Here is an 18,884-nt window from a genome sequence, read left to right on the forward strand (position 1 = left end):
TCCTTGTCCCCAGTGTTACTCTAGGGGTGGCTGTGAAACAATGCAGACCAGTGAGGACCTAGACATCTCCAACTTGGGGCCTCTTAAGCCTCTGTTCTAGGTAAGCAGACTCCCCATGGCAGGACTTTCTACCCTGACAGGAAGAGGCTCCCCCTTCTGGAGTGGTAGGTGGAGCCTGACGCAGCAGTCAGAGCTGAGCGTCGGAGGGGCCAATGGGGTAGTGCCAGCTCTGAATCCAGGGGAGGTTAGCTTTGGACTTTTCAGCTTATTAAACAAATTATGTTTCCATTTTTTGCATACTTTAGTTGGTTTTCCTCTCAGTTGCCATAGAAAGATTTCACTGGATAGAGAAATTAAGGCAGAAAAAGTCCATTTCACCCCAGAAAATTTTGGTGACAAACCCAATGTCTAAGTTAGTGTCCCAGCTCACTGGGAATAGACATGGATCACCTGATTCCTAGTCAGGTAATGTAGGAAAGGAAAGAGAAAAGAAGGCTGGTGAGAAGAAGGTATGAAGAAGTTGATGGAACAGCAGTTGGAGGGGAGCCTTGAAGACTTGCTGTTTCCAATAACCACCTGCTATTATAGTATCGTGTTATCTGTTTCTTCTTTCACTAATAATGACAATACTACTGCTTCTTTGGGGAAGGGGAGTCTGGCATTTCTTGCACATTGGCCATTCTTTCATTATACAAATAATTACTAGCCGCCTACTACCTACTATATATTATTCCAGGTGCTACAGCTACAGCAGTAACCAAAACAGAAAAACAAACAAACAAACTCTGCCTTCATGGAGATATCATATTCCAAGCATATTTCATGATTTTTTATTAAAAACATAAACATGTCCTGAATATTTAATGCTATAGATGTGCCACTGCTTTTATGTCAATTCACTTAATCCTAATACTATTCCTGTGAGGTAGGTATTTTTATTTTTATCTTACAAATGGGGAAAATACAGTTTCAAGAGATTAAGTGACTTGCTGAAGATCATACCATCTGTAAGTGGCACAATCTTGGGTTAAGATCTAGCTTTTGCTTTCAAGTATGGTATTTTGCTCATGAAACCACAGCTCTATTTAGTTACTATATGGCAGATGTCTTCACTTTAGCAACTTAACGGGTTTACTGAGATCCTACAAAGTCCCTGGCGTTATGTAACACATGAATAAAGAACCTTATATGAAGCAATATATTATCTTCTCCTGATCTGACTTTTGCAAATTGGGTTAATATCTAGGATGTGATCTTATGTTTTCTTTACGAAAACTTGCAGTGGTTGGTTATGTTGGAGTTGACTGTTAAATTTTCAGAAATTTTGCGGCGAGTTGACTTCACATTGATGGCTTGAAATTGATGATGGTGGGAGTATTTACATCAAGAAATTGACAAATACTATAAATAAGGGGTTTGGCTCTGTTTACTGGAGAGCTAGTTAAACATATACTAGCACAATACTGTTTTTAAGGCCCATCAATCTATTCAGTGGGAAATATAAGAATTATTTTCTTAAGTAGATTATTCAAAATATCGACAAACTTCTCCAATTGAAAAGGTTTTCTAAATATACATTAAAAATATATTAAAAATTAAAGATACATGTAAATGGCTCTCCAAGGGCATCATAGGGCTAAAAAGGTCATATCCCATATTTTCAGGACCACTGGATTATAAACTTAATGACATAATATACTTCTAATGGATTGAATAGTGTCCTCCATAAATTCATGTCTATCCCAAACCTCAGAATGTGACCTTATTTGGAAATGGGGTCTTTAATATGGATGAGGTAATATTGGATTATAGTGGGCCCTAAATGCAATGGCTGGAGCTTTGTAAGCAAAAGGAGAAGGAGACTCAGATACAGAGAGACAGAGGGAAGACAGATACGGGAAGGCAGAAGCAAAACTGGAGTGATACATAGGCAAAACTCACTTGAATACAAACATGAGCAACTTTTTCATGAACGTATCTCCCTGGGCAAGGGAAACAAAAGCAAGAATGAACACATGGGACTACATCAAACTAAAAAGCTTCTGTACAGCAAAGGACACCAGCAATAGAACAAAAAGGCATCCTACGGTATGGGAGAATATATTCACAAATGACATATCCAATAAGGGGTTGACATATAGAATATATAAAGAGCTCATGTACCTCAACAAACAAAAAGCAAATAATCCAATTAAAAAATGGGCAGAGTATCTGAACAGACACTTCTCCAAAGAAGAAATTCAGATGGCCAACAGGCCCATGAAAAGATGCTCCCCATCACTAATGATCAGAGAAATGCAAATTAAAACCACAATGAGATATCACCTCACACCAGTTAGGATGGCCAACATCCAAAAGACAAACAAATGTTGGCGAGCATGTGGAGAAAGCAGAACCCTCCTACACTGCTGGTGGGAAAGTAAATTAGTTCAACCATGTGGAAAGCAGTATGGAGGTTCCTCAAAAAACTAAAAATTGAAATACCATTTGACCCAGGAATTCCACTCCTAGGAATTCACACTAGGAATGCAGGAGCCCAGTTTGAAAAAGACATATGCACTCCTATGTTTATCGCAGCACTGTTTACAATAGCCAAGAAATGGAAGCAACCTAAGTGTCCATCAGTAGATGAATGGATAAAGAAGATGTGGTACATATACAATATGGAATACTACTCAGCCATAAGAAGAAAACAAATCCTACCATTTGTAACAACATGGATGGAGCTAGAGGGTATTATGCTCAGTAAAATAAGCCAGGTGGAGAAGGACAAGTACCAAATGATTTCACTCATCTGTGGAGCATAAGAACAAAGCAAAAACTGAAGGAACAAAACAGCAGCAGTCTCACAGAATCCAAGAATGGACTAACAGTTACCAAAGGGAATGGGACTGGGGAGGCTGAGTGGGAAGGGAGGGACAAGGGGAATAAAGGGCATTATGATTAGCACACATAATGTAGTGAGAGGGCATGGGGAAGGCAGTTCAACACAGAGGAGACAATTAGTGACTCTATAGCATCTTACTATGCTGATGGACAGTGACTATAATCGGGTATGTGGTGGGCACTTGATAATGGGGGGAATCTAGTAACCACAATGTTGCTTATGTGATTGTATATTAATGATATAAAAAAAATTGGAGTGATACAGCTACAAGTCAAGAAATGTCAAGGCTTGCCAGCAACCCTCATTAGCTAGAAAAAGGCAAAGGAGGACTCTTCCTAGAGCCTTTAGAGGGAGTATGGCCCTGCTGAAAATTTGATTCTGGAGATTTAGCTTTCAGAATTATGAGAGAATAAATTTCTGTTGCTTTAAATGACCTGGTTTGTGGCAATGTGTTACAGCAGCCCTAGGAAACTAACACAGTACTCGTGCAGTTTTGTATATGCATCATGTCTAAGGAAACAGAGTTAAGGAACCTAACAGGAATTTAATAAATTCCTTTCTGGCCTGCTATCAATAATATTTTCAAAAGAAATCATGTGCTACATCTAAAAGTAAGCTTTTGGGGTGGCATCTATTTTCAATATTCTACCTTAGTAATCCCAGATAGAAGGGAGGATATGGTGTAGATAGCATGGAAGCAATACTAATTATTGCTGCGCTGAAGTTGCGCTGAAAATAAAATAGTGCACTGGTGAAGCTTTTGTGTGGCTCCATGATTCCATAAACCAATCAGCAAAGTTGCCATTCAATACTCAAATTAGTGTATCTGAGGATATAACAATAGAAGCAACTATTATTTTAAAGTGCTTACTATGTGCCATGAATTGAACAATTCAATTTATACATATCCTATGAAGTAAATGTTTTTTTATCTCAATTAAACAAATAAAGAAACTAAGGCTTGGCCAAGTTGAGTAACACTGCTGCTAAGAGGTAAAACTAGCAATCAGCATCATGCCAAGCCCTGAACTAATTAACTTTAGGGCCAATGCTTTAAACCTACAAGTGTGGTCCACAAGCTCCCTGAACCTCACCCCAGACTGAGAACCTCTAAGTGCAGAACCACAAATCTGCATCTTTACTGCCTCTTTCTAGGACTCAGTTAGACACCTGTTACCCTTTCTCTTGTACCCTGTCACTCACTCTTTCAAGTTTTCCATCTCTCTGTGCTACATTTTAGGAAATTACTTCAGATCTAGTTTTTGGCTTCATAAATTTTTCTTCTGTTGTTTCTAATCTTGATTAACTCATTCACTAAATCATTTCAATGATATTTTTAAATTTAGAATCCTACTATTTTCTTAACATTAGATCATGAGCAGTTTCCTATGTTGTCCAGAGTCTTCATAATTATTTTTTAAAACAGTGACATAATGTTCTAGTCCATGGTTACACTATGATGTACTTATTTATTCATCTGTTGTTGTATCTTGTTATTATATGACATGAGTCCTTAGAAATTATCGTAAACTTATCACAGACTCCAAGACTGGCTAAATGACCCACTGTGATTTTTCATGTGTGGAGTGGGTCCCAGGCATCTCTGTAGTTAGAATATTCTTGGGGGATTCTGATGCACATCCATGACTAAAAACCATAGGCTTGAAGGACCTCCATGAGTAGAAACAGATCCCTAATATGATAATTAATAGTACCCTATGATGGTTAAAAGTGTGGAGTTTGAAATCAACACTGCCTGCACTGAAATCTTGGGCTCTATCCCTGAAAGGCTGTGAGACCCAGGGTAAACTTCTGAACTTCTCTAGGCTTCAGTGTCTTCATTTATCAAATGAGGATCATAGAACCTACCTCAGCAGATTGCTGTGATGATTAACTGAGATGATGTACGTAGGCACAGCATGCCATGCTTATAATCATTCTGTTGGGTGGATGGGGACCTAAAGGTGAGAGGCATTGTCTGTAACAGTCTGCAAGGTACCTTCCAGTCCACCCTCACAAGACCTCAGAGAGGCGAATGCCAATGAGAGGATTCTGATCTGGAATCCATAGGAGGGCAAGGAGAGGAGACTGAGACTTTATGGTAGTTTACGGCCTCACTTCTAGACCTGCTGACAGGTTGAAAAAGAGCTTGTCTGTGGAGGAAGAAGATGTGTCACATTTGGGGGCTTCAGTACTTCTGTATGTTTTACCTTATCACAAATTACCAGTGTATGACTTTATAAGGCCCAAATTCCTGAAGAGAATGGGGAGACACTACATAATAATCAGACTGAGACCACTGTGCTTAGAAACAGTCATCTGAGATTTGCTTCAGATTGAATAATGGTCCTGGGAAAAATCATGTATTTAAAAAGAGAAGAGGGGAGAAAAATGGGAATGGCCAGCAGAGAATGGTCATCAAGCATGGACTGACAAACACAAAACAGAATTCAGACAATTTATAAATTCAAAAAGCCTATGGTTCTCCCAATACTTTGTAAGGCTTAAGTTTCACAATTATGATCTGTGCTAATGAGTAGCTTTCTTGAGTTCATAGCAGAGACTGAATACATACAGTGAATTTAGAGGGCTATTTTTAAAACATTTTAAAAGGCAATATTTTGTTCTAGGAGCCAAAGGCAAAACTTCTGAGCTACTTGAAAGAAAAACTATCTACAAGTGTAGGTTGTGGTTACATATGGGAGGGAGTTTTGTTTGTGCCTAGAGTAGGACCTGACATATGGTATTTAACGAATATTTGTTAAATGAATTGTTTTCTCTCTTTGGCTTCAACCACTAATGTTGGTTTATACACCAGTGTTTTAATTAGCTGCTGTCAAAAAGTAAAGTGGCAGTTACTCTATAACACTGGTTTTTAAGCATGTTTGAGTCCTTCCTTTGAAAATCTGATAAAAAGTTATTTATTGTCCCAGAAAAACATATTTTATACATAAAAAATCCTGCATAAAAATTCAGAAGTCCAAAATCCCTTTGAAACCACCAAAAGGGATCCAGGTTGCAAACCCTCCTCTTCCATATACAGAGCACAGGGCTCTGCACATAGAGGATATGGTTATTGTCTCTTATTAACACATATGTAAATAGTAAAGAGCTTAAGGGTGTTAATGGAAATTTTAATAAATGCTATCAGCTAGGTTCAGTATGCATGCCTAACTGATTATTGTTGATCTTCTTCCTTGTTTTCAGTAATTGAGTCAGATTATTTAAAATTAGTACTACAACTAGATCCTTAAAATGGCAAACCTCCTGAATCAGACAAGTCTATACAATGGAAAAGGAGGTTATGCAAGGATATGTGATAGCCTTAAATGCCACAGCTGATCAGCCAGTTTTTATGTGACCCTGACAGAAATTTAACATTGAGCATTTTTAAGTGAGAGGCACCAAGAATGGAGACTTTTAAAAAATCAATTGGGGTAGGGGGCAGGGGCAATAAAAAAAAACGCTATTGACTTAAACATTTCAACACAGGCCTTCTGTTCAACATAAAACACTCAGGGAAGAAAACATATGCGAGAACCAGCTTCCAGAAAACATTTGAGTAAAAGTAGTTGCACTTACATCAGCTGTGTTTCAAGTTGTAGTCCACTGCATTTGATATTTATAACTAAAGAGAAAATAAGAATACCAACTGGTAAGCTATTTGTTTTTTAGAATCAAGGTCATTGACTCTGATTTCTGTCTGGCAGAGAGTGGGCCATGCTGGAGGATGTCACATCAGTTGAGGATGGTGCTTCCTGGCTACTCTGGGGGAGAATCCGGAAGCATTCTGGGGCCCCATGGGGCTGCTCCCACTGGCACCTTTCCACCTCTGTGAAGAGGAAGGCAGATGGATTAATAAAAATCTCATGCATAACTTTCGGGAAAAAGAGGGAAATGAGCCTTCCCTGGCACTCCTTGCTGAGTCAAAAACAGGCAGGGACAAGCTTGGCCTCGAGGAAGGTTCTGTGCTCCTTTGCCAGTCTCTCCCATCAGGAGCTCTGTGATGAATTTAGAACTGAGGAAACTTTTTAAAGGGAAACTTTATGGAACACATAATAGATTACTAAATTTTAACAAGAGAGTTTTTCTTTAAAGACATAAGTCTGTATATTTACTTCACCTAGATTGTTCTCTGATTATTATTATTTTTTTACTGTAAGAGCCAAAAGAAATTGTGAGTGAATAAATTTTATCTAGATGACAAAGAAGAATCAATAGGAACACTAGTTTTAATGGAGCCCAGGCTTAACTCTTATTTGCCCTGAAAAGGAGTCATCATATAAAATAGAAAATTTAGGGTGAGGCCAGTAAAAATTAATTTTGATGAAAATGCCCATATTTATGGAAGCATGCTTATGTAGCAAAAATATTAAAACATAAAAGAGAATGAAAATTCAGAAAATGGTTTACCTATGAAGAAGGGAAAAGTGATGGATGGATGGGACTTCAGCTGTAACTATGTTTTACTTTAGAAAGAGCAGAACAAATATAGATAAATGTTAGTAATCTAAGTGGTGGTACATGGTATCTGATATCAATTTTTAAGTGTTCTGTATGCTTAGAATATTTTATAATTAAAACAATTAAAAAAATAATGCAAATGCAACAAGATTCTAGAAAGCTAAATGGGATTCTTGGACATGAAAGAAATATGCAGAGCCCCGGATGGGCCAGTAGCCCAGGTTCTAGAACAAATCTCAACATGGTAAGAGAGTATCTAAGCCTAGCCTACACCCAGCTTCTGTGAAAGAGGGTTTTAAGCATGGGACAAAATTCCAATAGAAAAAGGAAGATTGGGATAGACTCCTAGAGTTGGTTTTGATATGACTTAACTTGAGGTATCATATTTGGACAATCAGCAAGAGTCACCCCAGCAGGTTATGTGTTTACATGTTTTTTAAGGTACGTTTAGGGCCTGTAGCATCCAAACCACAGGCAGCCCCAATAGCTTTGCTCTGCTGATGCCTGCGTATGACATGACTGAGTGCACGCTGAACCACAGCCCTTGGGGCCTCTCAAAGAACTGGTTGGTGTGCTCTCCCAGGGACATCATGGGAAGACAGGGAGAGGTTGGAGAACTGTTTATAAATAAAATAACTTTAAATAAAAACAATTTGAATGCACCAAGACTCTAGAAAGTCACATGTATTCTTTGATGTGAAAAGAAACATGATGGACCAGTTGCCTGAGTTCTAGAACTAATCTCAACATGGTAAGAAAGTGTCTAGGCCTAGTCTACACCCAGCTTATCTGAAGGAGGGTTTTAAGAGAAGAACAAGAGACTGTAAGTGAGGGAATGGCAGAGTCCATACCACTTTACTGTTGAGCCTGAAACAAATGTACTTTAATAAATATATAGTGTATGTCAATCTTGGAAATATCATTTCTTCCCAGTGAATATAAACACCCTCCCTCTGAAGTTCCTGTGGGAATGCATTCTGGGAGGGAGTGGGAGCACTCTCCATTATACCTCCTTCCACCAGAAGGGAGGACGTGGACTATTGCATAGATGCTCCCATCAGTCACACACAGCAGCTCTGCAGGTTCACAGCCTTGACTGAACCCATCTCCACTTTCACTTTCTCTTCTGTAACAGTTTAACCAAGAGCCAAATGAATTTCTAGTTAACTTTTAGATATGCAGATATCACAGAATATGAAATGTTTAGGTATGCTTTTTTTCTTTTCTTTTCTATCTTTTTCCTTACTATCCAGGTATAGAGCTCAAATTCTAGAAGAAATGAAAATAAGTAACTACTAATAATCAGGAAAAGTACATATGTTTGCAAAATAATATACTTAGGCAATTGCATATAACCTATGTGTTACAGCTTCATTGTAGAAAAGTATGCAAAAGAGAAAGGTTAAGTTTGATTTGCTACTGCATCAAGATCAGGGGTTCTCAAGCAGGTGGTTTTACCACCAGGGAACATTGGGCAGTGTCTGGATGCATTTCTAACTGTTACAGTTGTGAGGATGCTATCAGTATCTAGTTGGTAGAAGCCAGAGATGCTGCTGAATTTCCTACAATGTACTGGAAAGCACCCCCACAACAGAGTTGTGTGGCCCCAAATGTCAGTAGTGCCAAGTTTGAGAAACCCTGAACTAATTTTATCTGTCCTACCACCTCCCTTAAAGCCTTACATCAAGCAGCTGCCTAGTTAACTACTGAGGAAGACATGTACAATTTTAGAAATATTACTGCTAAGAGAGATACACTGAGAACAATTCTTTCCTCTGCCTAAATTTTTTATGGAAAAAGGATTTTAAATCCCTTTGTAAACTGAAAGGTCACCCAGAGATATCCTTTACGAAAAAGACTGTAAAAAGTGATATTTGGAGAAGAATTCTGGAAAAAATACTTTGTGGTTGTCTCTTTCCCTTTTCCCCATTCTTCTAATTAAGAGCCTCTAAGACAAGTAAAATTACTTCCTTTAACTATTACAAACAGCAGACCCACTTCAACTCTCAGTGAATGATGACAGGCTAAGAGAACAATGATAGTTTGTAATGGATTCTCTGAACTGTCCTTTACTCACAACTGGATTAAATGTTTAATAAATATATGTTAAGTTAGTGAATAAAAAATAAAAGATTGGGTGAATAAAAAATAATGATGCTATAGCTGAAGTTTATTAATGACCAATCTTACAAATTTATATTTAACTTTCCTTAATATTAATTGTTTATATATCTCCATTTTCCATGAAGTATTAAACTATTTATTATAGAAACTATGATTTAATAAGAATATCTAATAACCATTAGGTTGTTTCATTTCTAAGTTATTTTGTAACTGTGGGGCAGCAACCACTATGTGAGAAGGATATATGAAGACAGAATATAAATGGATATATAAAGATTTTTATTAGGTAATAATAAATTTGCAACAAAGCTAATGCATATATTTGTTAGTATCAAGAATTGTTCTTAGTGGAATAAGTATTCCTATTCCACAACAGACCAGAGCAATAGAAGTAAACAGTCCATCAAAATACCATAATTAATATTTTTTGTACAGAGCCAGTCCAGAAAAAACTCCCAGTTTTTCTCGTACTGTTAGTCCTTACCTAGTGTAATCAGTGTCAACTCTGGTAACATGTATCTTTCAATTATCCTTACCACAGCAAATACATATAAACACATAAAATATTTATATATATATGACACACAGACACACATGTTAAAAAGGCAAGTGCTAGCTCTGACTTCCTAATGTCTAAGTACCTTTTGCCCCCAGCACCTCTCCCATTTTCCAGGGTTATAATTCTCAGTGCCTTAGTTCAGTATTGTCCTCCCATGTCCTCTCCCCAGGTCCCTGCTCCCAGGCCCACACAAACACATACTCCATGGAAGAGTTCAATGAGCAACAGTCTGCTGTCAGACAAAGAGCCACCAGGCCAGTGAGAAAGGTGAGCTAATGCCTCTCTGGGCCTCAGGTGACCCACAGGCATTATTACACTTTACACCTATGAGGGTTGTTACAAGGACTAGAAGGGAGAATGTAAGGCACTTGGCAAATCTTTGGAGCTTAATAAATGCTGATTTCCTTGTATAACTGCTGCTCCTTTTTCCTCATGCAGATTCTACAGGGTTTTTGGTCTCCTTCTATGGGCTAACACAAGAGCTAGGAGACAAAATGCAAATATGGCTGGGTGAACACGTGTGTTTCACACAAAAGGTAAGGAATAATATCACGGTATTTTGTCTTCCATTTTGGAACTGGGATAAGAAGCGGAAAGGCCTGGGCCTAGAAGTGGGTGTGAGAAGAGGCAGGAGACCAGGATGCAAGGCTGGTGAAACCAAAGGCAGATCTCCTTGACACCACGGTGTCACTGAGGGCCTGTCCTGTTGCTCTTCACCTATTGACATAAACCAACCAACAAAAAGATGGAGGCTGAACGCATGTTACATCCTGAGGGGCACACACCTTAGTGGAAACTGGTTCAATAACCTTTTGCTGAAGCCTTGAATTAATGAAAAAATAACATTTTAATAAATGATGAAATTGCAACTATTGAAGGGCTTATCTGCAAAACTATTACCAGATCATGAAACATGACACCATACTGTGAAAACAAAAAAATTTATATTAACTCAGAGAAAGATATTCTCCACTAAATTAACAAACAGAAAAAGAACCTGAAGATGTATAAAAGGCTTGACCAAGCACACCACAGGCATGTCATGAAGCAGGACATACCAAGGACCACATGTCATTACACGGTTGCTCAAGCACAGACCCTATGGTACTTCCAGGCTCTGTACAACATTTTTACACATTTTCTCATTTAATCTCTAAGAAACCCTATGAAGTATAGACCATTAACATTTCTGCACTTTACACATTAGGGTACTGAGGATTAGAAGTGTTAAACAGCCTAGATAAACTAGTCAAAGCCACACAGCTAGTAACAGTCTGGATCTGAATTCGCCATCTTAAATATAATCCATTGTCAGTCATCTGTTTTGTTTTTCACTAAATCTCCAAAGAGCTGAAGTGAGGCACTTCTTTCAAAGATCTTACTGAAGTTTTAGGAGGTACACAATTAAAAAATTCAAGACCAAGAAACAGTTGAAGTGTGTTCGTGTTGAAATAATTTCTACTAAATGGAACTACTAACAGTTTTAAAATCCGTCACTTCTATTGCTAGGAGACAAATTTCTATTTGAAAATTATAATAATCATGTGAACACTTCAGAGAAAAGGCAACTGTATTATTTAAAGCACTCCTTTCTTTTGCTCTAGAAAATAAAATCTCCCAGAATTCATAAAGAAGGACACCCCAAACTCACTTTGACCTGAGGGTAGGACTTCTTGTTCTTTTCACTGGATGCACCAGGAAGTCCACCATGGGATGGGCCTTCACACACATAACGGAAACGAAATCCTCTCTGTAAAGGTGAATGTAGAGCCAACAAGTTTGAGAAATGCTTATTAAAAATTATAGGGACAAAGTTACATACAAATTTTTAATTCTTGTGTGTATTAGAGGAGAGAGGAAAAACATAAACTGGGACAGAGGACTTTTTAAATGAGAATCACTTTTCCCATAACCTTATTATGAACATTGATATTCATTGATGTTTGTGCACTGAGTTGTGGCTTAAAAGCCAGACCCTTAACCCTGCAGAACCCTCCCACCATGCATATGTAGAAAGCAAACTATTGAAGAGTTTAAGCCTTGGACCTGATGTGCTACAGCTTGTTTGAATCAGAGTTCTCTCATCTCAAATTGCTGCTGCCAAGCTCTGAACCTGACCATATTACTCAAAGTTATCCTTCTTTGACACTTACTTAAAAGAATTCCTTTATCTACTCTGATTACAGGTGGTTCAGGAGGGAATACTGAAATGTCTTGTTAAACATATCCCATCAGTGTTGTAGAATGATGCTAGACCCTGGCATCTGGCTAGCTTCTCTCAGCATTTCAGAAGATAAGATTTTTTATTTTATGATTATTGATATTATTAAGCTCAAATTTGACATATCAACTAAACTGAATGTTTCCAAAACCAGATAGTCTCTTTTAATATTAACTCAAGAATTTTACAGATACAGTAAATCAATGAAGAGGTTAACTGGAAATCTTTACTATGTGAACTATTGTGGGATGTGATATACACCAAAATTCTATGTCTTTTAATTTGTACAAATGAGAAGATTAGACCATGTTTGTTTCTTCAGATTATAGCATTTTATGATTTACAAAGCTAACAATTATACTAGCACATATTTGTATGCAAAGAATAAAATGAGGACAATTATGGGAATGGATCTCATCATCACATTAAGGGAGTTTTCAGTGTTTTCCCTTAAAGACTCAATTTTATATTGATGCCAGTCAATCTGTGGTAGTGTTAGCAGTTTATAATTATACAATCACTTAACCAGATGGTTTTTCTTTTTTCAAAGTTATCCTTTGGTGAAAATAATATGTTAGTATACTTTAAGGGATAACCTTACCTTTCATGTATCTCTATGTGGGACTGAATATAAGCAGGGCTAGACCCCTAGGCCATCATGAGCTCCACACACCCACTCCTTGCTGGTGGGGGCTTTCTGCCTTGCATACTCATAGCCACTGTGGAACTGGCAAACACAAAGGTCTTACAGCTTTGAGCTCTGAACCAATGTAAACCCTTTGCCCTCCTTAGAGTACACTACACTTCATTATGCTTCATAGGATCTTGCAAGACAGCTGAATTGTCAGGGCCCTGAACTAATTTAAATATGGAACTGTTCCTACATTCTCTGAGAAGTTTCTGATTTCCAAACAGGATCAGTCCTGAAAAGCATATCTTATGGGGTTAGTAAGACCTGAAGTAAATTTTCTATGGTGGGAAACTTCCTCATGTCATATATGGGTCTGGAGTGTATGATCAATTCATTAAAGCAGGACCTAAAACAACTCTGGGTTATGGCTCCTCAGAAAATTCCAAACCTAAGTACTAAGGAAGCCTTTTGAGGTGAGGTTAATCATTAGGACCAATCCCTCTGTTTTCCTTCTCACAAAATTCAAGCTAAAAATGTTACAAATTCAGCTCTACACCTTTTACAAATGTAGTAACGGCTATTGGATTATTTTTAATCATTAAAGGAAATTTTAATGAAGAAGCAATAGCATGTTTAGACACTTTTAGCCTCCAGAACCAGTTAACCAAAAAGATAGAGATTTACTTGGTGGCTAGTCAATTTAAACACAACTTCAGTTTTGAAACAATATTAGATAATTAGCACTAAATAATATGTAATGGAACTGGCTATTCTAAAAGTTAGTATTCTGGGCTATGACTCATCTCTGTTAGAGCTGGGAGAAACTGTGGCAAAGAGACCCCATGGGGGATAGAAACATTTTTCAAAATTCTGTTCTTAAAAATTTTATAAGTTAAATTTATTTTATTTTTATCTTTAATAAAAAAATTTATCTAGGATACTTGGAGGAATATATGTATACATGTATACGTTTACATCTTATTGGAAGTGGTGTCCCACAGAAGATAAGTAAAGAGACATGCCTTAGTAGCCTGCTAATATTTGAAAAACAACAGATAACATTTACTGCAGAAGAGTGTCTAAACTTCAATGCAAAGGAAATTTTAATGTGAGAATGGAAATTTATTACCATTTTTCCAGGAAGATAGAATGTCTTCAAATGCACAGTCTGGATGCATTTCTGAATCTATATTTTTTATATTAAGTGTCTGCCAATCCACAGCTATTCATCTCAGTAACTCCATCTGCTTACAATGAGTCAGTCACCAACCTCAAAGACAAAGCTGAATCCATCCGATCAGAAAGTCTGACTTACATACAATCTTTTTACTTTCACTGGAGTCAGACATTGAAATAACATCAGTTGGTAAACAAACATTGTTTTACTCAGATAAGCTTTTACACATCCACATATAGAATTAAAATTTGAATCACTGAACTAAATAATCCTTCAGGTAAATCATAAATGTCAATTTTTCCTTATGACTGTTGCATCCATAATGAGGAATTGCACTTAAAAATTCTCATTGTAGTGCTATGCTTATGAAAATGGATATTTGAAAAAAACACACTTTGCTTTGTATGCACACAAATAAATTATAGTTCATTTCCCAGTTTCATGGATTACCCAGACATTACAAGCCAGAAAATTTTCAGGAAGCCAGACCACTGCATAGAATTTTAGGAGATAAACTTCCAGTGGGACAGTCTGAGAGAATCGGTGACCTCCTGTGAGATGTCACTGCTACGGAACTGGACATGAAGGTAAAACAAAGTCATGTCAGCAGTCTGTGGAGTTCAAGAGTGTGCTGCTTGCCAGTAACTAGAACCATGCCCCGAAGTCTCATGTGGGATACCTGTCCCCAAGTCAAAATCTTCTGTCTAAATTCAAGCTTATCAGGATAGTCTATTTGGTCATAGTTAAGATATTTATATCCTTTAAATTCTGGCCCAAATCCAAATACATATATTATGCCACGAGTATAGTAACCAGAGTGGATGCTTTATTTAAATTTTTGACCTAGTTAGTCATTTATTAAATGTTACACAATGCAAAAGTGTTAAACTCACTCATCACATGTGCTACTAAAAACATACAGGAAAGGTATTGGGCAATATAACTGCAAGAGAGCAGGTGTATGCATCCTCAGTCTCACACAATGTGGTAAATGCATCCAGAGATTTACTGACTTTATCCTCCTTCTCTGGAGGACTATACCATTACTTCCATCCCCTAATAATTAAAATCTTCTATAGACAGACATTAAAGATTCTTTTTCCTCTTTCATATAACTGTTTCCATCTAATTTCCAATAAATATTTATCCACAGAGTTGCGGCACAGTGAGGAGGCCACTTCAATTCCCAGGTATCCCCTACAGACCCCAGTGGTAAGAGGAAGTCGGCTCTTCTCCTGATCCAAAGAGGCTGCGTCTATAGCTAACACCAGAGGGAAGAGGACTCAAATGTCCATTCTAAAACTTTATCTACCCCATACTGAAACTTTTAGTATCTTAGGTTACATGTTACAAAAACAGAACAGAAAATACTGGAGCTACTAAAGAAAGGAGGAAAGTTAAGAAGCACTGCATGGACATGGACAGAGCTGATGGATAATTCAGTGTAAGTGAACTGCATGTACGTGTACTTCCTTATAAATGAAAATGGAGGTAGCCTATGCCTTCCCTAAGAGTGGCTGTTGAGACAGTGGGATACCAAGGATCTATAATGAACTATTTTACAGAACTATGTGCTGAGGGTCAGAACAAGATGAAGAATGACTAGGAGAAATGTAAAGTGAACAAATAAAATTGTTACACAATTTGCTAGGTTGTTGATTTCCTAGATAAGCTGCTTCCTTCATAAAATTTACTTACTATTTTATTTGGCATTTGGGATATTAATATTAGACTTACAGCTCTAACATTTAAAAAGAAAATCTCACCCCTTTAATCATCTTACCTGTTTAGGTTGCTCTAATATGTGAAGGTATGGGCCATCTGCAAAAAACAAAAAGACACCAAAAGAATCCATGAAGCTTCTCAAATTTGGTATGAAATACAATGCAAGTGAAAAACTGAAATTACATTTTTAAACAGGTTTTAAATAAACTTTTAGCTAAAATTCACAAGGATATAATTTATCTTCCTTGTTTAGATGTTAAATTTATCCTTATTTTAACAACAGTTTCATCCCTTTAAAGAACCACAATAAATAAAAGTTGATTAAATGGTGATTGCACAACTAAACCAAGGGCATGATGTCTGGCAAGGATTAAGATGCCAATAGCTTTCACAATCTTGTCTACTAACAAAGTATTTTTTTAAATAACACAAATACCAATTAAAAGCGGCAACCACTTTCTGAGCACTACAACATTTTCTTTTGCCTTCTCTTCATCATACCTTGACTTCCATTCCTCAAAGAAAATGTGCTTAATATGAAATTACAAGAGGCTGAGCTAGCATCTACATGTGTGTAATACACAGATAATGACTGCAGGCTATCTGCTTTTCATTACAGGAGTTTTTGATCCCTTTCCCTTGAACCCATAGCAGTGCTTTCACCCTCTAAGTGGCTTGCTTTGCTCCCCGCCCCTTCCCAAATTTAATTTGGTCTCTCAGACATGGTGAGCTTTTCTTATTAATCCACAGCTTTTGATATTAGTATATAATTTTTGAAAACTGTGCTCTCATATAGAAATTCTGTTCTAAAGTAGTACAAGCACTTTTTAAAACCCTGAAAATAACTAAAGATAGATGTATGCCAATTAACTATTATAAAAACATGAAGAAAACTAGTTTAATCCATACTGCAACTGTAACTGACATTGGAAATTCAAAGGAAAATTCAAAACCTCTGACAGTATAAATACAAATTTGTTCAATGTGAGAAAGTCCCTAAGCTCCCTAGTTTTTATATCAATGGTATAATAACTCATAGCTATGCAATAAATAAAGGCATATGGTAGTGTTTCTCACTTGTTGACTAAAATTAAGATGTTTGGTACTAAAAAAATTCTAGGAGAATGCTTCTGTAACCATTTCAATCTTCACAACCTCTTAGTCAGAAGTTTAAGAACTCATATTTTAGGCAAACAAATTTACAAAGAATAGCTAAACCTTCAGGTTGAAATTGAAAATAAACTATAACTTAGTAATTCATTTTTATCTTAGTATTATGATAAATCAGGATAAGGCTGGAGAACCTTAGGAAACAAAGGTATAATTATTTCCTGTTTTATTCAAGAAGTTTACAAGGAAGTCAATTGAAGAATGACGATTTGAAGTGAAATATAAACAAAGAAGGAAAAATGGGTAGTGACTGACCAATGTGGTATAATTTAGGTAAATTATCTTCTCTTGTCTGTATGAAGTTTATCCTTGGACATTTTAAACTACTTTTAGCAAAGAGATTGCAATTTAAAAATTCCAAAAAAATGTCTAGAGTTTACTTTTGATAAGAAAATATAACTGATTAAAATTAAAATATTTTCACACTACTAATAAATAGCTTGTATGACAATGTAAGAAATCTATTCTTAAAAACATTCCCTCTAGAATGTTAAATGAACATATCAAGAAGAGAGGCCTCTATTATGATTAGTATACATGGTGTGGGGGGGATCGCAGGGAAGACAGTGTAGCACAGAGAAGACAAGTAGTAACTCTGTGGCATCTTACTACACTGATGGACAGTGACTGCAACGTGGTATGGGGGGGACTCGATAATATGGGTGAATGTAGTAACCACATTGTTTTCTTATGAAACCTTCATAAGAGTGTATACCAATGATACCTTAATAAAAATAAATAAATAAAAAGAAGAGAGGCCTCTAAGGAAACATTTGGATGTCATGGAAAATGGGAGTTGGAGCATGCTTACATTAAACTTCAAGTCTTTCACTTACTAACTCTTCTAAGAATACTTGAAGTCTTGCTACTATTTTTGCTGTATGATTTAATTTCCTTTAATATGTGAAATTCCAAGGTTTGGGAATTTTACAGTGAAATAGGGCTATTTTTCTCTTTTAGGAACACACTCAAAAGTTAAATTGACTATAAAGTTAGATTTGATATGCATGCATTTGTTTGAATGCCAATTTTCTTTTGGCCACATTTCTACCATGAGATGACATCCTATGATGTAGAGAAATTTAAATGACAGCATAATGTTATAGACCTAATGGTTGTACCATATCCCATAGAGTTTTTAACAAGTAGTAGAACTAACAGTTTTAGATTTCAGGAAGATACACTAATCCATATGAAAATTACAAGTCAATATTGGTTTATTTAACCTCTCTACCCTTTGTTAACATAAACAAAACATCCATACATCTTTTTTTTATTATTCATAAATCTTGGATTATAAAAATTGGACTATGCCACTGAAAATACACCAATAAAAATGATGAGGTAATAACTGGAAATAAGGTGTATTTAAATTTTTTTCCTAATATTAAATTTGAGGTGTATTAAAATTTTTTTTCCTAATATTATAACAAAATAATCTCTACAAGATGAAGCTCTGATCACAGATTATTTACTAAGACAGTTCTTTTGATAGTCTTATTTTTATCTCCATAAATGATGAAATAAAAATGTAAGAAAGCATCGGCCTCCAGATATTGTTGGGCATCTATAAGACATGAGGTGAAAATGTGTATGTTTCCTGAGGGAAAAACTAAGTTCACATGTCTGCAATAAAGTATTAACACTAAGAAAAATACTTTGAACCCCAGAATAAAAAGCTCATAGGAAACTGATGCTACCAAGACATTTACTTGTTCACAGGAAGCTGACCTAGAGCTCAAATTGGACAGCCCTTCACAAGATCTCAGATATGGTAGCCTACAAAATATGTTTTGTGGGGTAAAGAGAGAAAGATCTCAGCAATACAAACTTGGGGAGTGAAGGTGAATGCATAGCAGATTAATTTTTTTCCCTTCCATGATCTGCTAGAAATAATACAGATAAAATGCAGAAAATAACACAGAT

General features: G+C 36.5%; 1 protein-coding gene across 1 annotated transcript in view; it reads right to left on the reverse strand.

Moving 5' to 3' along the window:
- The window catches only part of NFKB1 (nuclear factor kappa B subunit 1), a 118,253-nt gene that overhangs the window by 75,384 nt on the left and 23,985 nt on the right, over nucleotides 1-18,884 (reverse strand). Inside the window, exons 4-5 of the mRNA XM_037020165.2 lie at nucleotides 15,847-15,884; nucleotides 11,686-11,784 (exon numbers count right to left, since the gene is read on the reverse strand). Coding sequence (XP_036876060.1) covers nucleotides 11,686-11,784; nucleotides 15,847-15,884 — 137 coding nt within the window. The remainder of the gene's footprint in view (nucleotides 1-11,685; nucleotides 11,785-15,846; nucleotides 15,885-18,884) is intronic.

This window comes from Manis javanica, chromosome 5 (assembly GCF_040802235.1).
Source record: "Manis javanica isolate MJ-LG chromosome 5, MJ_LKY, whole genome shotgun sequence".
Classification (NCBI taxonomy): domain Eukaryota; kingdom Metazoa; phylum Chordata; class Mammalia; order Pholidota; family Manidae; genus Manis; species Manis javanica.